At 36.2% G+C, this 21,468-nt stretch overlaps 1 protein-coding gene across 8 annotated transcripts in view; it reads left to right on the top strand.

Moving 5' to 3' along the window:
* Positions 1–21,468, top strand: part of LOC117400261 (zinc finger protein 521-like) — a 192,541-nt gene that overhangs the window by 20,422 nt on the left and 150,651 nt on the right. For all 8 annotated transcript variants that reach the window (XM_033999917.3, XM_033999916.3, XM_033999915.3 and 5 more), the window contains exon 3: positions 7,507–7,695. Coding sequence is in view for 2 of the 8 variants with exons in the window: in XM_059022088.1 (XP_058878071.1) it covers positions 7,507–7,695 (189 nt within the window). In the remaining 6 variants the exon portion in view is untranslated. The remainder of the gene's footprint in view (positions 1–7,506; positions 7,696–21,468) is intronic.

Raw genomic sequence — 21,468 nt, 5'->3', positions numbered from 1 at the left:
CTGAAACAGAAATACCCCACCCTACATTTATCCTAGAGCAGTGGTATTGCCAGTGCCAGCTTATTTTTTAACAGAAATGACAGATGCTTGTGTGAGAAGAATATCTCTTCTGGCAAAATGAATTGAAGCATTAATCGTGCTATAACCAAATATCTTAGATGTAACCGCTTGTAGAACGGATCCATTTACAAAAAAAGGTAATGCTTTTCCATCATTTCTTACGTCTTTCACCCTGTAGTAATGTGTGGTCTGTAAAGATGTTTGTTTCTGTTTTGTTGTTGTTGTTGTTGTTTGTTTTAGTTTTTAGTTTGTATGGCAGAAATGTATACTCAGTTAAACAGTTATGGATACACACGGTAACCTGACTAGTATATACACATTTAAAACATAAAATAGTATTAATGTAATTGTTCACAATTTTAAAATGAACATCATCTGTCTTATCATTTATTCTGGAACTTTCTTTTTCATTTCAAGCACTGTAAAAATAAAACTAAAACCAAACCAAACGTACAGACTACAGTATTATGTTTATTTGTGTGTGTGTGTGTATTTGAATGTTACACTAGTATGGATACAAATATGAGATTGTGTGATTTATCACTTTTCTAAAATCAGACGTCTTGTGAGCTTTCACTGAGAGCGAGTGCAGTAGATGTAACCATTATAGATAAGACCTGGTGCTAATGCACATATTTTGTAAAAGGTTTAGATCTCACTTGTAGTTATTTTAAACCTAATATGGATTACTTTGCTCAGGAGCTGTGGGCTCCATGCTCAATGCTGCGGTAATAAAGTATTAATAAGCTCTGGGGAAACGCAGGGGATGCACTTCCATAAATGCGGCACCCATCGTAGACAGTCTGAATCTTATGGATTTTTCTGATCCATCAGAGGTTTGCAACTGCTGTCATCCTCACCAGGAAGATTTAGCATATCTCGATGAGCCTGTTCCTGGGAGACTCCCTGTCATCCAGCAAACTGTTGCTAACAGGAGAGGGGACTGATCACAACTTCCTCATCATGTTTAACTTCTATATTTCAGCCCCGGCTATCGGGCTGTCTCCAGAATCAATGCCAGCTCAGGGCAAATGGCTCTTCTGAGAAAATGTACAGCATCTAATTTGTGAATTTGAGCGCATCCCTTGATTTTATGATTTCCCCTAAGTATCACAATCTAAGACATTTGAATGTTTCTTGTTATTTTTCAACCTCATAGTGGACATGACATGCATTTATAGACATACTTTTATGTCAGTACAGTGTATGTATAGGTATCTCTGTAGCTATTTTTTTTTATGAATGTGTGTTTGTATTTTATGCATGGTTTTCTAATAAACTATGATAATAAATTCCAGTTAGAAACGTGGCTTATTTTATTCAAGCAATTGCTGATCGGCATTTTATACAGTAAGTCCAATTTAAACCTACAGCTGCAAAAGGTATGCCTTAAAAAACATTGAAAAAATGCAAGTACCTTAAGAATGTATAGTAAAGCAAAATATTAAGTTCTTGGGGAAGAAAGAAGGTAAGGGGTGCTCATGGAATTTATGAAGATTGTTACTGCAAAGACCAAACAAACATACTGCCCAAGGTGCATGATCACAGCCCACTTAGCTTCCAAACTCCCCAAGCAGGTCAGTTTTAGCATACTACAGTGTGTAGTTATTTTTGTATTGGGGAAAGTCTTCTCTTGAGTATAACAAAATAAACTCTTGATTCTAGCATCCTTGTGTTACTTAAAGTAGCGCATTCCAGTAAAATGTGGCATGCATTGTGTCTTTTTCTATGTCAGTCTTCGTATTCTAGCTTATCAAGTTCCTGCGTGCATTACATGTACCTGTGTACTTAATATAAATAGCTTAATATATTTATTTCCATTTCCTTTTAAGTGTGAGTTACGTCATCAATCGACAGGCTTTATAAGATGCAACAAGCTGAGAATACTTCAGTTCCTTTGCTAAACTGCATACTGTAACAAAAATGTATTTATTCTATTCCTGCATACAGAAAGAGCTGAAAACATGGGAACCACAAACCTATAAGTACAATATGATTAATACTTGAAATGCAGTAATTCTTTTAATAATTATTATAAAAGTTTTAGTTTCCTGTCTTGTGTTGTATTGGTAAAAAGGGCATTCTTGCATATACTGATCTTTTGTACAGCTCAACTGTATGGTGATTATTGCATTGCATGGAGTTTTTGAGAATTCCGTGAGCAGCATACTAATAAGACATTAGTGGAATGCATACCAACACACTCCGTTCAATGTGTTTTTCAATAAATTATAAAAACTCAACACAATAAAATCTCCCTATTTTCTTAACGTATCCATTGACTTTATTGATTACCTCTGATTTTTTTTTTTTTTACTGTGATATAATTTTTATGTTGTTATATACAATATAGATATTACAAAATAGTTTTGGATCAGAGTTTATGACTGAGTAGATGAAAACAAGCTACGCCGAATGAAATACGGGAATCAAATAGTTTTGATCACATTTTTTTGAATGAGAAAAATATAAAAGGTAATTTAAATCAAGGAAGAAAGTAAGAGTGAGTATGCCAGAACACAGGCGGGCTGGAATCACAATGTATTCATCACAGCCCAGAGATTTAATGAGGCAGTTGTTTTTCTGTGGATGCTGTTAGGAGTCAAAAGCTACAGTTTCACTTTACCACTGTGCTGCCTGTACATAATTAAAACCACATGATTCTTTTTTTTTTTTTTTTTTACTCCTTACTGTGCCAGTTGTGTTCTAAGGATTTTGTGAAAGTGGGTGTCAGGTTCACTAAAATGGAATGGACTGAACTCCCTCGCACAAAGACATCTAAAGCACATCTACATTCAGAAATGATCTAGTTAAAACAGAGGGAGGTGAAATCTAGGCAGGCATGTTTAAATGGTTTATACACTGTATATTGAAAGAAAGGGAGCTTTTTTAGTTCATCGCTTCTATGGTTGACTCTGTATTATTCATTTCCTTTGGTCTTCAACTGCGGTTATCCAGTTGTAAGAGCCTTTGTTAGATATTCTCCTACTATGCTTGTGCTTTGAAGAGGGGGGCCGAAGCCTGCTTCTGATTTTGCTTGTTTTGATTTTTAGTGTGAAGTTGATGGTTGAGAATCTTATCCTGTTTCTGTTGTATACTTACTATTGATCTGTCATGATATGCACATATTTATGTTTTCTGTGTGATTGTGGATGACTGACCAGTGTTTTCTTTCTATCGGTAATAGAGTACAGCACAAATGCTGAAAAATTTAACCACCTCTTATAGAGATAATAATATTATCAAACAAATGCTTTCAAGGACATTTTTTAAAGTTTGAGAACATAGGAACCCAACGCAACTGCAAGACAAGCTCAAGAGTCAAAGCTGTACTTTAGTTTCATCCCTGTATTCAGTTTTTATTTCTGTCCTTGATCTGCGTGAGCCTCTGGAAAGCTGACACAAAGGTGACTTATTCAAGTGCGATTTATTAAAAAAACAAAAGACTTGTATGTCAAAGACTAGAAAGTGTGCCTTCCTTCAGCAGATTCAACATTTTTTATTTTAAGAATTCCAATTAGTCTGAAATTTTAATCTTCCCAATTGTAACTTTCATTGCAATGTTAGAAAAGTAAATCTTAGTTTAAAGCAAGTGAAATAGCCATCTCTGCCCAGCAGTAGTTCACTGGCTGCCATCTAAAAGATCAAAACTGCATGCCTGGGCATTTAGTCACCTTGAAATAGTGGTATTTAAAAACATGTTGGTAAGGTAGTCCAAGGTTAGTGTTCATCTTCTCTGTAGAGTTTAAGGTTAAGTTTTGAGGGAGTAACTCCAAACAACGTTTTCGAGATGAGCAAAGACAGAAACAGAATTGTTTTTAATATCTGTGGGAGTCTGGAAGACTAGTGAAGAGAGCTTGTTCTGGGTTAGCTTTAAAAGATTAGACTTTGAATTTGAGCTTTTTCAAATGTAGCTTTTCTTCACAAAGATTTCTGAGTTGCCAAGTTTATAAATGTGTCCATCCACAAAACCCAATAGACACAGTCTCAAAATGTCATAGTGCTTACATTTTTATTTTATTTTATTTTGCCTGAGAATGATTCCTATCGTCCTGTATTCCTATATTCCAGCTTTAAGATCAATTGGATTTCAGCTGGAATGAGTTGAGAAAAGCAAACTGAGTAGAACTTGGTAGTCCAAAGAATAGTTTGAAGTATTGAGCTGCTGCTTACTATGCTTTTTCTTTAAGGTTTTGTGCCTTAATCCGTTGGAAGCAGTACTGAAATATGTATTACTGGCATTGCTGTTTTTCGATAGGAGCTAACCTAGAAAAGCATTGTTTCCTCATTTTCATGCTGCTTTGTGGTGAGGTGCAGAGTGGCTGACTGGGAGCGGTGGAACTGACAGGCACTGGCTGTAGGGGGGCTTGTGGCTACTGGAGCTGTCTTCTCTCTGCAGGAGACCCCGTGGGGAGAAGCAAGGATTGCTCTGTCGGGGAGCCTATAGAGGAGAAGGACCAGGAAAAACATCAATTAAAAAACTATAAATATTAAAGACCAGGGATTTTAATATGACAGGGAAAAAACATTAGATGAAAGTTCTTTGAAACCAGAAATCTAAAGATATCGACTAACATGCCTCTCTCTATACAGTAAGTTCAGAATGCACGTGTCTTTGCAGGCATTAATTAAGCAATAACTGGCAGTAAATATACTGCAGTTCTAAGAATTTTACTAAAATGTTAATGCTTTTATTAAAAGCTTAAACAAGCAGATTCTAACTTGTCATTTGCATACCAGCATTCTTAAAAGCCCCAAGATTTTGCTGTTTAATATTTTAAGTTTTCATATTTTTTTCGGTGTTACAAGTAATAGGACCTCATCTGAGCTTTAGACTCAAATTATTTGCTTCACACAGTGTCAGGAGGTACGTGGCACGTATAAGTGAAAATAAAGTCTGGAAAACATGAAGATAAACAGAAAAACAATAAGAGACGTGTGAGTGTTGTTTATGTTATGAATGTTAGAAATCTGTGTTTATTATTACCCAGGATAGCAGAATAACATTCAGTCATTCCACATCTACACCTCAGAGGTTGCATAAAACACACACTACAAGTACAAATAACACAGTAAAGTAATATTTTTGTACCAAACAGCATACATGTCAAGAGTTAAACTCTGCTTTATTCTCATTGTGAACCTTACAGAAAGTAAGGTTCACAAAACTCCACACAGGGTGAAAGTTGACAACAAACTAAATATTTTGGCACTTTTTTTTTTTTTTTTGAAGGCATATTTAGTTCTTAAACATGTTTTACAAAGTGGGTATACAATGTTGTTTTTTCAGGAGTTACTATCTTTGTGGGGACATTTTCTCCACTCGCACCTTGATAGTACGCACGTGCACGCACGCACGCACACACACACATTAGTCCTGTTTGATTTTTCTTGTTTATCTTTGGAAGTCTCGGGCAATGTGTAATATTGGTATCATTTAAAATCTGCATCTGATATTTGCAGCAGCAATCAAATGCTTTCTTTTTTCGATTAAAGATAATTTTTCTAACCCTTCTTTAGCATTGGTTCCACTTTCCCAAATATATACAGTATATCTGGTAATTTAAGATAGAGCTTTAAGGTATTTTTTGTATGGATTTTTAAAGTAATTTTTCAGTGAGATTGTGAAGGGAGTGGAAATGGTTCTAAGGCTAATGAAAAGGTAGGCCATATTTAATAAAGATCTTTATATTCACACGCTTAGAATGCAGAGGAAGAGCACTGGCTCACCAGTGCACTGAACCACTAACCCAGGCAGAGTGGAATCAACACTGCTCCCTTCTGCATCTGATGGATTACCATCCAAGACCCAGAAGTACAAGAACTGTGCTTTAATATTGAGTGCTAATCCTATCGACTGTGCTGCCTTATCCTGCAGCCATATACAGTATTATGGATTCCAAATTTGCAATATTGAACATGTAATACAAATTGTGGTTTAAAATGTGTATGTTACATTCTGGACCAGATCAAATTAGTCTTAAAATATCTCAAGACCGAGTCCACTGCTGTGTAGCATTATTCCAGAAGTGAGCTTAAAACTCCCAGATCGTTTTTGGTGTCCATTGGCAGTGCTTTATTGGAAAAGTTGCCAGCGATTTAATTACATTCCAGCAAGTTTAGCTTTCACAGATATTGCTGAGGATTTTAAGGGCAGCTCATCACTTGTACCTATTAACTTTTATTTGTAATCAAGTCAGATCTGGAGTCTTTCCCAGAACTTGACGGAACCGTTTATGATGTATAATTCACTCGAGCTGTGCAGCAGAGGTTTGGAGTAAAGATTTAATATTTGTGAGTTATCTTGACGTTTCAGGCTGACATTGGTAACTGTAAATGCAGCTGAAGTAGCATCATCAGGAATTACGTAGGAAGAACCTGTACGGTGGAATCAGTCTGATACAAAGAAACAGAATTAAACATCTAGAAGAATTGGTAAAAAAAAGGTAGATCAGTACCGGTAGTTGTACTTATATAAGACTTATCAAAGGTGGTAATTTATTGTAGTTGGCTGAATAAAGTCAATGTAAAAGAGCTGCACGTTCAGAATGGCATCAACATCAGTGACTTAAATGTAAAATAAAAGCATTATATTTAATTAGCTCTAGTACAATTTTCACTGCTTTGCAAACCCTTAATAGGTATGTCAAGCTTGTCTCTGACAAGGGTCACACCCACTTCTCTCCTGAGGAAATGTGCAGCTGCTGTGTGCTGGTGGAGTAGAGGGAAGCTCTTACTCTTACTACTCACTTAAGAGCTTCCCAGCACAGCCTCCCATTCTCCATTACTATGAGCGAGGGACAAAACAGGGTGTAACCTGAAGTAGAGCTAAAAATCTTGGGTGGCCCAAATGAAATGCCAATTATTTTTTTTCTTGTAGTGTAATGCTTGTTCTCAGTTTTTGGTTGGGCTGAGGGACATGCTGAGATAAAAGCAGCTTCTGCTAAAAGGTCAACAAGTAGAGTGGAATGCTTTCTACATTGGTGTGTGCACATGAAAGCAACAGGAAATCATATGCAGTCAAACCTGTTTATAACCAGAACCCAAATGACCATCTAAAAGTGGTCTTCATACTTGATCTATACCATGCTAGAAATATTGGAAAGAAGCATGTCTGAAGCATCCCCATGTCTCTGTCCATTTGATAGCCTTCAGGTTTCATTGAACAGTGAGGTGGTATTCAGTACAGGTTACAAAGTTATAAGTTGTTATTCTGAAAAACTCTGCAGTTGAGAGAATTTTTTACTTTCTAGTTTCTGAACCATCTTGATGTGAAACATCTTAATGTGTTCAACTTAGCACTGCCCTTACTGACAACTGTAATGTGTTATTGAAGAATCAGTGCTTTTCAATGGGAGATGGTTTGGGAGGGGCATCAGATGGTATTTTAATTTCCAGTTCGTTTTTGGATGTCTTTATTTTATACTCTCTTTGCAAATCTTTCAGATCCAGATTGTAAACTAGGAAAGAAAGCGGAGGATGGCGAAGAAGGTGATTTAACGAAGAGGCTTATTTCTCTGGAGGAGGGGGAGGAGATAGAGGAGGAAGCTCTGCACAGCTGCGACAGCTGCCTCCAGGTGTTCGAGTCACTGAGCGATCTCACTGAACACAAGATTAATCAATGCCAGCTGACAGGTAAATAATACTTAGAACTCTGCAGCTCCTAGTGCTGGATCTTGTTTTAAATGTTTTGTGAAGGCTTGATTCTTCTGCCTAATAAAAAATAATTATATTTCTCAATTAGGCAGAAGAGCACCTACATTTTCAGTGGCTTTTTCTTTTGTTAGAGAGCCTCCAAAAATGTCGCTCTGTTTTAACAAGGAAAACCTTTGGCAGGATGTGGAATTGGAACACCTGATTTTATGTAGCTAAAATAAGCTAAGAGTTGTGGCAGCAGCTATGCAAGAATTAAATAAAAAAAAAAAAAAAAACATTTTTCAAGTGTGACAATAAAGGGCTCAAATTGGCTCTTCACTGTCGATGGCCAAACCACTGCAAGCCATTCAAAGTTAGATTTGGGCAGCGTTGGTCTTTTTTGATAATATAAGGCCTTTCCAAGTCCATTTACCACTTTCTGGAGCCAAAATGGCAACACCAGTAGCTGCTATAGTGACAAAATGAACACTAGTTTTGAAGCTGCATTTTTATTGATTAAAAATAAAATGTCAAAAATGTCATCTACATAAAAGCAGGATGAAAACTGGTTGATTTTGGCCTGGTCCTCAAATCTGCAACCTTTTTAAATTCCATATTATTCGACATACCCATAACTGTATGACCAGAAGAATTGTATCTCGAGTTTTGTGTGTATGATCTTGCTGCTCCACTGTATAAAATGTTCATTTTTGGTCAGGGAACACCTCCATTTAGATTTAATTTGTCAATATTCTATTTAATTGCAGTGTAAAGTGATTCAAATGCCCACACCATCACAGATGCAACAGCCAGTCATTATATTGTGAAAGAATAGATGCATTAGTTTCCACTCATAAGATCAATAGGGAAGTCAACAAGTATATGGCAGTAACTGACTATGGCTGATTTCATTCACGTTCTCTTCTATGAGTGCTTTTTAAATGTGTTCTCGTTGCTGAGAATCTCAGCAAGCAGCTTTCCTCCATTTTAAATCCATCGAGCATTGTATTTGTTTTAATTTCCTGTATACGTCATGGAATTCAGCACTTAAGAGGTCTTTACTGACGTTGCAATGGCCCTTCTCATTAAATGCTGGAAACAGCATCACAGTTCAAGAATATTTATCAACCTCATATCAAGCCAGCTTTCAATGGATACAATCATGATGGATTATATATGATATGTGTACAGGAAACACTAGTAGAATCAGTTGGTGTCACAACACATACTGTACAAGATTGGGTGTTTTATTCAAAATAAAAAGGAAATAATTTACATGAATGTCTAGCTGTCTAATTTTTTTATTGTTGCTTACTAGTGCATCATACTAAATCTAACTCTAAGCTATACGGTTATTTGTTTATATTGTAAAGTAATATAATGTGCTTTCATTGTGTACCACGTTATTATTTAAAGTTACCTGTTTTAAAAGGATTGGCTTGATATGTAAGTTCCTGGTTGATATGTATATTCCTGGTTGATATGTATGTTCCTGGTTGATATGTAAGTTCCTGGTTGATATGTAAGTTCCTGGTTGATACGTATATTCCTGGTTGATATGTAAGTTCCTGGTTGATATGTATGTTCCTGGTTGATATGTATATTCCTGGTTGATATGTATATTCCTGGTTGATATGTATATTCCTGGTTGATATGTAAGTTCCTGGTTGATATGTAAGTTCCTGGTTGATATGTATATTCCTGGTTGATATGTAAGTTCCTGGTTGATATGTATATTCCTGGTTGATATGTAAGTTCCTGGTTGAGATGTATATTCCTGGTTGATATGTAAGTTCCTGGTTGATATGTAAGTCCCTGGTTGATATGTAAGTTCCTGGTTGATATGTATATTCCTGGTTGATATGTAAGTTCCTGGTTGATATGTATATTCCTGGTTGATATGTAAGTTCCTGGTTGATATGTAAGTCCCTGGTTGATATGTAAGTTCCTGGTTGATATGTATATTCCTGGTTGATATGTAAGTTCCTGGTTGATATGTAAGTCCCTGGTTGATATGTAAGTTCCTGGTTGAGATGTATATTCCTGGTTGATATGTAAGTTCCTGGTTGATATGTAAGTCCCTGGTTGATATGTAAGTTCCTGGTTGATATGTATATTCCTGGTTGATATGTAAGTTCCTGGTTGATATGTATATTCCTGGTTGATATGTAAGTTCCTGGTTGATATGTAAGTCCCTGGTTGATATGTAAGTTCCTGGTTGATATGTATATTCCTGGTTGATATGTAAGTTCCTGGTTGATATGTAAGTCCCTGGTTGATATGTAAGTTCCTGGTTGATATGTAAGTTCCTGGTTGATATATATATTCCTGGTTGATATGTAAGTTCCTGGTTGATATGTAAGTCCCTGGTTGATATGTAAGTTCCTGGTTGATATGTAAGTTCCTGGTTGATATATATATTCCTGGTTGATATGTAAGTTCCTGGTTGATATGTAAGTTCCTGGTTGATATATATATTCCTGGTTGATATGTAAGTCCCTGGTTGATATGTAAGTTCCTGGTTGATATGTAAGTTCCTGGTTGATATGTAAGTTCCTGGTTGATATTTAAGTTCCTGGTTGATATGTATATTCCTGGTTGATATGTATATTCCTGGTTGATATGTAAGTTCCTGGTTGATATGTATATTCCTGGTTGATATGTAAGTTCCTGGTTGATATGTATATTCCTGGTTGATATGTATATTCCTGGTTGATATGTAAGTTCCTGGTTTATATGTAAGTTCCTGGTTGATATGTATATTCATGGTTGATATGTAAGTTCCTGGTTGATATGTATATTCATGGTTGATATGTAAGTTCCTGGTTGATATGTAAGTTCCTGGTTGATATTTAAGTTCCTGGTTGATATGTATATTCCTGGTTGATATGTATATTCCTGGTTGATATGTAAGTTCCTGGTTTATATGTAAGTTCCTGGTTGATATGTATATTCATGGTTGATATGTAAGTTCCTGGTTGATATGTAAGTTCCTGGTTGATATTTAAGTTCCTGGTTGAAATACCTTGCAGAAGTACAGAACATACATTTCACATTCCGGAATTTTACTTTAATTTAGAAAAACACTTATTAAACAAGTGTTATTAAACTTGGTTAGGACATTCTATAGCACAAGTTACTGAAAGTATCAGAATATGGGGATATAAGAGGTTCCTGTCCATTTTACTTATGTCACTTTAGAAATGTACATATTTTTATTATTATTATTATTTCTTTCTTAGCAGACGCCCTTATCCAAGGCGACTTACAATTGTTACAAGATATCACATTATTTTTACATACAATTACCCATTTATACAGTTGGGTTTTTACTGGAGCAATCTAGGTAAAGTACCTTGCTCAAGGGTACAGCAGCAGTGTCCCCCACCTGGGATTGAACCCACGACCCTCCGGTCAAGAGTCCAGAGCCCTAACCACTACGAGGTGGATGTATAACACAATAGTCTTTACTGCTTTAGCCGGGGTGCATGTAAATAACATACTTGTGTGTGTTTTTTCCTGATGTTTTCATAAATTGCTTTTTTTCATAAATATTGCTAGTGGTTATCGCAGTTACTTATGTAAATCACTTAATGTTAACATTCCACATATAGTCTTTTAATGCCAGTGAATGTGCTTGATAAACTACTGGCAGCTGATAAAAGTCATTTAACTAGAATCACATTGAAACTCTGAATGCCTTTTAAATTGCCCAGTATGAAAAGAACAGTTCACTTGGAGATTTCCATTAAGGTGTCGTGCTGAAGCCCATGTTAACATTTCCGATGGAATATTTCTTTGAATTATAGTGGACTTTTTTTTTGTCATGTTGGCATTTCCCGATAAAATCATATTCATTTAAACAGATCTACATCTGAAACTCCTGCTTAGCCAATTTAAATGTGTTAGTTACTAAAGCACCATGGTGTTTTGAAAAGTAGATCTCAAATTAAAGTAATTTTACTGTCAGACTTTACGCCTGGTTAGGTACGTGTAAACTTAGGGTGACTACCCGTCCCTAATTGGATGGGACAGTCCCTATATGTTAAGATCAAGTCCCGGTCCCGGGCTAAATGACTTCAGGACGGAATTTTTCCTGGATTCATAGACAGTGCAATCTACAGATTTAGCGCCACAGTCAAACCATAGCATCTGCTTAGCGCAAAGCACGTGGATTAGGAAAGTGCAAATGTCATGATTCAACAAGTGGTGTTGTTTTTTTGGTTTTTTTTATATAGAAAATATTTAAGAATTGGAAACCTGGGGTTTAAACGATATTAAGAAGCATTCAAAGTTTATATTTAATTTTGAAATACTGTTATTAAATATGTAAATACATAATTCCTCCCCATCCCTTACAAAAGTGGCAGGTGTCCCGTTTTTGCATTTTGAAAAGGTGGTCACCCTAGTGTAAAGGAGACACATATTGTCAACCATTACATTCTGCAAATTGTAAAACAATCTATTTGTTTTGCTGCAACTTATTTTTTGCTTCAAAATGTTATTGTAGTAATAATAATGGTAATAATAATAATAATTGCATCGATTATAGACTAGTTAGTCAGTAAAGCCGCCGAGCTGAATACCACAAATGAGGATGGTCGAATAACCTAGGTGTGGTTGACACAGCTATCCTCATGAACCTAAATTAAACAACTGAAATTACTTACCTTGGATCAAATTCTGCTTTAGCAACTCGGAGTAATTTGGAACAGTGTGTTACACCCAGTCATTCTGCCACTGGATTTGTAGGAATACAGAATAGATTCCAAAATGAGATCTGATTTAAAAAATATCGGCAGCACCAAATATGAAAACATTATTTGATGCTCGGTCTCTCAACGTTTGCGGTATAAACGTGAAATGAGCAAACATGTAGCTGAGATGGCTAGTTGAAAAGTGGAAGTGACAGACTCACCAAAGAAAGTGATGTATAGATTAGCTGATGTCCCCAGTGCAATTGGTGCTATTGATCCCAGTAATGTGGGACTGTGGGCAGCCAAATGCCTGGGAGAAACTTCTGGAAATCCCCACTGGAGCTTACTCTGAGATAGACGAGAACAGGACCAGAGAGACTATATGCCCTACGCTTTTAGCATGCCTTTGGATCAAGTTTTAGTGTAACGATCAACATCCTGCTGCTGAGGATACAGGGTCTATGAGACTAGAAAGGGAGGGTTATATCGATGAATTGACAAACAAGCAGCATAGAAACTGATGCAAACACAGTACTTTCAGAATCTGATTTCTCTTAAAAGCCTTACATTAACAGGCTTTAAGGTCATTTGTAAGACTGATTCATCCAGAGGAGCTGTTGATGACATCATTGACAACTCGGTCCCTGCAGCCGATCCAGCTCTCACAGGAAGTGACCCAACTATTCTTCCTGTCACGTGACTGGTGGCAGAAATTGTTTTTTTTTTCTTTTGGTTAATCAAAAATGGATGCATCCTTTTTTATTTACCAAAAGAAAAGAAACAATTTCTGCCACCAGTCACGTGACAGGAAGAATCAGTCTAACTAGCATTAGAAAATCTGGTGCTAACAGACACACTTTTCTTTTTACATTAGAACATTGTTGCTCTGTAGGAAATTACACTGAAAGAGGCATTCCCTTGAGCCACACCTATTCTTTCTGTGTCCTTCATTTTACAAAATCAAGAGCCTCACAAGGCCTCTGGGACCTGTTATTTGAACCCTATGTGACTTGACCTTTTAAATAAGTGCATTTTGCTGTTTTGCTGCTTGCTGTCCAGACTAAACAAACATATCCCTAATATACTGTAGAGTGGTAGAAAGTCCACTTTTTCTTCCTGGTCAGATTGGTTTGTGAGATCCGTGGTTTGCAGAGCGGTCACGCTGCCCCCTAGACCTTGGCTACAGACTGCATAAAGAGCAAGTATTTGCAGTAACACATACTGCATGACAGTCTGCATCCTCCAGCCTCCTTTCCCAGCTGGTTTAACTGAGTTTATATCCACAAGGTATAGCAGGTATAGAAATGAGGGAAATATATAACGTCTGTGATGCCGATCAGTCCAGTAGCCCTAGTTTTCCACAGCACGTGATGTAACACTATCCAATGTTGTCAGTTCTTGGCACATTTAAGAGAGCGTCTACAATGAGAGCTTCAGGTTTAATTTGGCAACAGTTATTCAAATATAATATTCATATTCATAGATACCTCCACACCATGAAAACAAACAAACAAACTGTGTTTTTAATTGTTTTGTGGGAAGTTTATGCCGATAATGTGCCACCTGTCTGCAGTAGCATGTCAGGAATCTTGGAAGTGTTCCATTATGCCTAAAATATAAATTTGTAGTGGCCGACAACATACGGCACTGCAGCTGCGAGTATTTCCTTTGGCTTTGTCATTCCCTGGGTTAATACCAGTACAGAATAGTTCTTCATTTGCTTTACCTGTGTGGATGTTATTGGAACACCAGTGAAGGCTAAGATAACATTAGTGCCAGTGCCTTTATGAATCCTAAGTAGATGTACCCCATAGGACATAGTATCCTTTCATGGAAGCTTCATGACTTCTATTAAGCACTGTATAAACTATTTATTGGACTTTGACAATGTGACCTGGTTGTTCTGTGCACACAGATTTGTTGATGGAAATGGGGGGTGGGGGTGTTCTGGACATGTACATTGCTTAGAATGCAGCTTTAAGTACTAATCTAAATTGCCCTGCGTTATAAGTTGTCTAGACAGTTTTTGTCTCAGATACACCTTTCCCCGTTTTTAACTTTCCTATGGAAGGGCCTCGGCATCATTAGCAGCTGTCGATGAAATGCCATGCTGTGTTTCAGTGCTTATGTTAGCTGTGTCTGTATCCTTCCTCAGCAGGAGATATCTGGGCCTGACCAACTAACACATTTCACTGTGGTAATTTTGTTGCTAACCAAATCGGTTTCTCCCACCTACTGGACCAGCAGAATAATCCCTGGTGGGGAATGAAAATCACCGCCTTCCAATTCAAAGGCTCCTGTGATTATCAGTAGGGTATTCGGCTAATAAGATTCCTTTTCATAGGATTTAAATTACCGACAGACATCTTACTCAACAAATGCTTGTTATTTATTTATTATTTTCCTGCACCATTTTTTTCTTCTAAACTTTACTCTAAAATGATTGAAATCTTGAAGTCCCCGGTGTGCCCTGGTGTCATGTGCAATATCACTTTCCACTGCATCTCCTATGTCTGCTCTTTGTTCCCATCCTAACAGGCAATAATGCCTTGCGTCTTGGACGAGAGCATAGGAATGAGATATTTAATCTTAATCAGTCTGCGTCTGCCTGTTTGGGATGCAGTACGTGCAAGCTATCTCATTCTCATGCTCAGAGCTACACTATAGCTTACGTGAAAAATAATTATTCAAAAGAAATCTCTCACTGTTTGTGACACAGGTGACATTGACATACCTACAGCCAAAGCACCATTGTATGATGAACGGTTCTCATAAATCTGTGAGTGACTGCATAGACTACCCTACATACATACTGTAAGCACCTTGCACATGTTCCAGTGTAAAAAAAATGAGCTTATCAGGTGCAGGAGTTACCAACATTTAATTTAGTGACACTGAAAAGTGACTTTTAGAGCATCCATTTCTCCTGTATGTTGTGCATTTCTACTGTATTTTTAAACTGGTTATTAAAACCAAGGATTACATTTAGAGTTACTGGTAATATAATTTTGATGATGGTAAACAAAAAGTGGACGGCAGGTGCTGTTTTTTCAGGAATGTGTTGTAGAGCAGTTATCACAAATTTAATTTGCAGCTGGCCGCAACTTTATATTTTTTGTTGTAAGTTGCTGAAGTGAAAGCAGCTGATAAGGGAGTCATGATAAGAGTAATGAAAGTTCTTCTCTGAAGAGAAGCTTGAAGTCTGCCAGTAATCCATTTCTTATATTGTGAGGCGCTGAGGTGCTATTAATGCCAGTCAGGTTATGTGTATGGATTCAGGAAAATTCTTTATTCCTCATTGATTACTGACAGTTATTGTACCTAGGAATTGGGTAACGCTTTCTGAAGTAAGCAATTATGGAAATGTTTACTTCACTGGCTGCATGTAAATGTGCACTGATAATGTACTAGAATTTTTCCTTGGGGGTATTTAATTCTCTTTAGGGCCACAGAAATCAAATATTTTTTTTTCTTTGAAAAGTGCTCTAATGCAGCAAAATAATGATGAAATGTGTTGCAGAGAAATACTAACAGAATTAGGAAAACACATTTTAGGTTGGAATCTTATTCAAACTATGTGCCAGTGATGTTTTTTTCTTTTTCTAACAAGAGGTAGCGACCTGGTTATAAATAGAAAAAGGGAGTAAGAAGAACACATTTGAGATAGGAACACACACTAAAATTGACATTTAAAATTGTGTTTTTACATACTGTATTTATGGAAATTGTTACACATTTATTAATAACAGCTATATAATAATTTCCTTTCAAAGTCTAATTCGTGTAAAAAAATAAAAAAATAAAAAAAAAAAAAAAAAAATTCTCGTCTTGTTTTTTATTTTTCATTTTGCTTCAGTAATGTAGCTTATTGGTATCGTTCATGGCCTTCGACTGCGGAAACGCAGCACCTCATAGCGACTTGTGGCATACAGGCCTCCATACAGGCCTCAAAATTGCTTTTTGAGAGTCTAAACAAACAACCTGTAAATAAACAAATCCACAAGGTTAGCTTTCTTATGAAGTACAATTCACAGACTGTGTAAGACTGTTGTAAGCAGACTGCAAGGAATTATATTTTACTATAAAATTGACTGTGGTTCAATGACACTTTCAATAAATATATTTGTTTTGCTTTTTAAAACACCACTACTTTACTGAAATAATTAATATCTAAATAGCAATTTAAATAATGTTACTGTTTTTATATTGATGACTGAAAATTAAACATTCGGTTGCTGTATTGAAAATTGTGCAAATGAGTTATTTTCTGTGCTAAAAAAAGTTAAGCACAATATTAATATATACAGTAGAGTAGTACTTTATGTTGGTACAGTAATTGTCTCTGTCAAAATGCACAGCAATCAAAATCAATAATAATGGTCATTTACACACATGTTTTATTTAGCTTTGATTCCAGATTTATCTTGGACTTGACGTGACTCTTTGATTGACTTTACAATCTTTCGTCATCCAAGTTTTGAATTGTTAACAAAATTTCATAAACCACTGACAAATGGTACTTGAATGGATTTAAAAAGTAATCATTAACAGAGTGTAAAATCAAGTTGTACATCCTAACCTATTAACCTATTTTATTTTAGCTTATCAAGTACCCAAACAAGTTAAAGAATATATCATCTTTGCTTTACAGAACATTCCTTTACAAAACCATACTTAGACAATAGTTCCTGCTACATTGGCGTTTACAAATTAATTATATTAGTTCAGATGTAAAAGAAGAGTATTAAACACTGCTGCTTGCATCAGTTAAAAAGCAAATGAGAAAAACAAAACAAAACAAAACAAAACAAACTAACCTGTAAACAAAACATTAGTGTTGCAAACGGTGCACTACGATTAAATACATTCATTTTGCTTACCATACACATACTTTACAAGTGTACCACTGTGTTGCACTGACATGTAGAACACGTTACAGTATGTATTAAAGGCATTTCAAGTACTCCATTCAAACAAAATGTTTTCTACATGGGGCCATAAACACGTTCCTGCTCTATCAGCTCATTTTTCTTTCGCCATATTTAAGTTTGTCTTTGTTTCGTCTCCAATCACGTACTGTTTTTTCAGCACTGCGATGTATTTCGGCAAATTCAACAACGCGCAATTTCCAACTTGTTGTGTAGCATTTTCACTTTATCCAATCTCAAAGAAAGACACCTGCATTATTATAGCATTGCAGTTACAACAAATGGAAGACTTGATAAGTTTACTCAGCTTTCTAACCAATGTTGTTTGCTGTTTGCTACGGATCCCAGGGGCGGGTCCAGTCTGAATGTTGACAAATCAATGGCTTGGGAGGGTGGGAATAAAGCATATGTCGCACCGGCGTATTAGTCGCTCCCCACTTTTAAGAGCCCCCCAAAAATGCCTAGAACATTTACATATACAACGGTTTTTACTGTACATTTAATTAAAATTATTCATTATTTATTCCCTGAACTGTAATGGCAAATCAATTCAAATGCTTCTATATGCTGGTAGCAGAAGCTCCAATAACCTTAGCCCCTCTGGCAACCTTGAAATTAATTTGCCCCAGGGCACAGGCATACTGCACATCAACCACTGTCAAATTAAATTGACGTGGTCATGTACTGTACAGATAACAATGGTAGATCTTTGTATTTGTAAAAGTTGTGAACCTCTGTAGCGGATGTAGTTTTGTTTTTAATGTTTAATAAGGAGCTGAACATTTTGGGCATGCTACAGTAGTTGCGGCATTAGGAAACCACCTTCTACTCTTTTCTTCTCTTTGCCTTTCAAAGGCATTCATAATGAGCTGCCTATTCATCCATGCCAATCAAAAGACGGAGACAAAAGAAAAGCTTTCACCTACTCCCATACAGCATCTTTTTTTTTTTTTTAGATCAACACATTTGGCATATTCTGCATCACTGATTTAAAATGGTTTATTCCACAATGAAAGGCAGCTTTTTAAATACAATTTGAGTTATTTTATATAGTTCCCTGTGCCTGTAATCTCAAAACACAGAAATACATTTAATTCTATTGAAGTGTAATACATATGAATTACTAGAGGGAGTGCACGGTCTAATATTATATCACCAGTTATGGTACATCTTAAGGTGTAGAAGTATTTGTTTAGTCTACTTTTTTTTTTTTTTTTTACTGTTTTTCAAAGACATCACATATAATTAATTACTGTCTCACCACATTAAAGATAAAATAGAAAAGTACAATTTAATGGCCATGACAATGAAATATAAATGAAATATAGTGCTTCTAAGAGAATTTACCAAGAGCTTTTGTTTAAAACAAACAAACAAAAAAAGTTATGACTTTTAAATAGTGTGTATTGTAAGAGACAACCTTGAGCATTTATTAATGTAGGATTTTAATAAGAAATAATACAGCGTTTTAAAGCTAAAGGAAATTGTCCACCCTGAAGCTATTGGTTCCATGATAGAATTTGAAAATGGGCATGTTTGCATGGAAAATGAGTCACAGGAAGAGGAACTGACCCAGCTGCGATGTTTTGGCATTTATTAGACAGGCCAAAAAACAGTTTTGTCGTCTTCTTCTTTCCTGCTCCTGGCAGTAATTTGGAGCTTGTTGCTATTTTTTTGTTAAGGAGGGGGTTGGAAATGCAAAGGGAGCAGCCGGACAAACAGTTTATTACCCCTGCTGTACAGGCCTGTCTGAGGCCTTCAGGATGATTTGACCACAGTTTGTCCCACCCTGGCTGCTGCCACCAATTGAATTATTAAAGTCTAATCTATTGTCACTTAGACTCCCCCAAATATTTGTACCCCCAGGGGAATTAATATTTGTTCCCATCCGCGAACATTTGTTACCCCCTAAGTGCATGTTTGTTGTTTTATCCTGTTTTATGTAAATTATGCATGTATAATGCAAGTAAATGGGAGGCTGTTATCAAGTATTATTGTACATAAGAACATAAGAACATAAGAAAGTTTACAAACGAGATAAGGCCATTCGGCCCATCTTGCTCGTTTGGTTGTTAGTAGCTTATTGATCCCAGTATCTCATCAAGCAGCTTCTTGAAGGATCCCAGGGTGTCAGCTTCAACAACAATACTGGGGAGTTGGTTCCAGACCCTCACAATTCTCTGTGTAAAAAAGTGCCTCCTATTTCCTGTTCTGGATGCCCCTTTATCTAATCTCCATTTGTGACCCCTGGTCCTTGTTTCTTTTTTCAGGTCGAAAAAGTCCCCTGGGTTGACATTGTCAATACCTTTTAGAATTTTGAATGCTTGAATCAGATCACCGAGTAGTCTTCTTTGTTCAAGACTGAATAGATTAAATTATTTTAGCCTGTCTGCATACGGCATGCCTTTTAAACCTGGGATAATTCTGGAGCTCTTCTTTGCACTCTTTCTAGAGCAGCAATATCCTTTTTGTAACGAGGTGACCAGAACTGAACAGAATATTCTAGGTGAGGTCTTACTAATGCATTGTAAAGTTTTAACATTACTTCCCTTGATTTAAATTCAACACTTTTCACAATATATCCGAGCATCTTGTTGGCCTTTTTTATAGCTTCCCCACATTGTCTAGATGAAGGCATTTCTGAGTCAACATAAACTCCTAGGTCTTTTTCATAGATTCCTTCTTCAATTTCAGTATCTCCCATATGATATTTATAATGCACATTTTTATTGCCTGTGTGTAGTACACTTTTCTCTATTAAATATTCCTGAATATTGGTTCATAGGTGGGACGAATATTTGTTCCTGGGGAAAGGAATATTCTGGGGGAACATATATTCTCTGACACCGGTAGTAATTACAAACATACAGTACCTGCACCAGCAGACATTTGACCTATATGTGTTGTAAGTTGATACTTGGTTGATACTTGTTTTTTGTTTTTTTTTAAACCTGCTTCATTGCCTCAAAACAATCCTTATACAAAGCCTAACATGTTAGTACTGTATATACTGTAGATTAAAAAGGAAAGTTAAGTTGTTGGCCAACCAGTAACTCTTCTGAGTGAAAGGTCAAGGATGGAATACTGTTGGAAATACGTCCCTATTCACAAGCATTGTTTTTATTAATAAAATCTTTTGATATTCTTGAATTTGTTTTAGACAAAGAAGCCATCAACAGTCTAGAATGTGTTCATGTATTTTTATTCATAAATATATTTTAAAAAATATATAATTTCTTTAAGTTAAAGCTTTGTGAATCGTGCCCAGTATAACCTATTTCATTTTCTGCTAAACACAGTACTGCAGGTTTGTTCACTAATGCAGTAGTTTCAATAGTTTCTAGTTCAGACAGAATGCCTGAGATGTTTGGGTACTGGTTAAGCAATTAGACCTAATGCAGTGCTTACAACTGCCTGGTAATAGCCACCTGCTGGGTAGTTAAACAAAACAAAGGGAAGCAAAAAGTACTTATCCATTTCAGAAGGTCATTACCAAATGGTATTGGCTGCTTCATTGAGCCTTATTGCTAGTATACATTACATCTGCTAAATTACCACTGTTAAATAACAGAATCTTAGTAAACTAATTGCAAAAATAATATTAAGAACACAAAAACTTGTTGCAAAAACCCCCATGTATCTTGGTTCTGATTGTTTTTAGATTATTGCAGAGGTTTGTGCAACTCTTCTATGAGTGGTTCCATCTGATCTCCCATTCGTTGGAGTTTTGGGAGAAGAAAACTTTGTTTTATGTCTTCAGGAAAATTGAGTTTTGCAGACGTTACCTAACTCTGATTTGCCACAGTGGGATCAATAACGTTTGGCTGCTCTTAAACGCACAGTAAATATAACATTATGTGACCATGAGGGAGACATAATGTTTTTTTTTTTTATAAGTACAGTAAAGTTAACGTGTTGTTGAAACAAAAACTCATCTAATGGGCCTATAATAACTGCACACTGCAACCAGCAAATGTATTTGGAAAGCTAGCAGGAAGAGCACAAGGGCAGGAAGAGCACTTGGAGCACAATGAAGACTTTGTTGGCTCTTTAAGTTTTCTTGGACAGCACTCCATATCCTAGCCATAGCATTTTCTTTTTTCAATTAAAAAGAAAAAAAAAACAAAAAAAACTTCTTGTCCAAGGGA

The sequence above is a fragment of the Acipenser ruthenus genome, chromosome 4 (genome assembly GCF_902713425.1).
Source record: "Acipenser ruthenus chromosome 4, fAciRut3.2 maternal haplotype, whole genome shotgun sequence".
NCBI lineage: Eukaryota > Metazoa > Chordata > Actinopteri > Acipenseriformes > Acipenseridae > Acipenser > Acipenser ruthenus.
The sequence above is the reverse complement of the archived record's forward strand: the minus strand, read 5'-3'. Positions and strand labels throughout refer to the sequence as shown.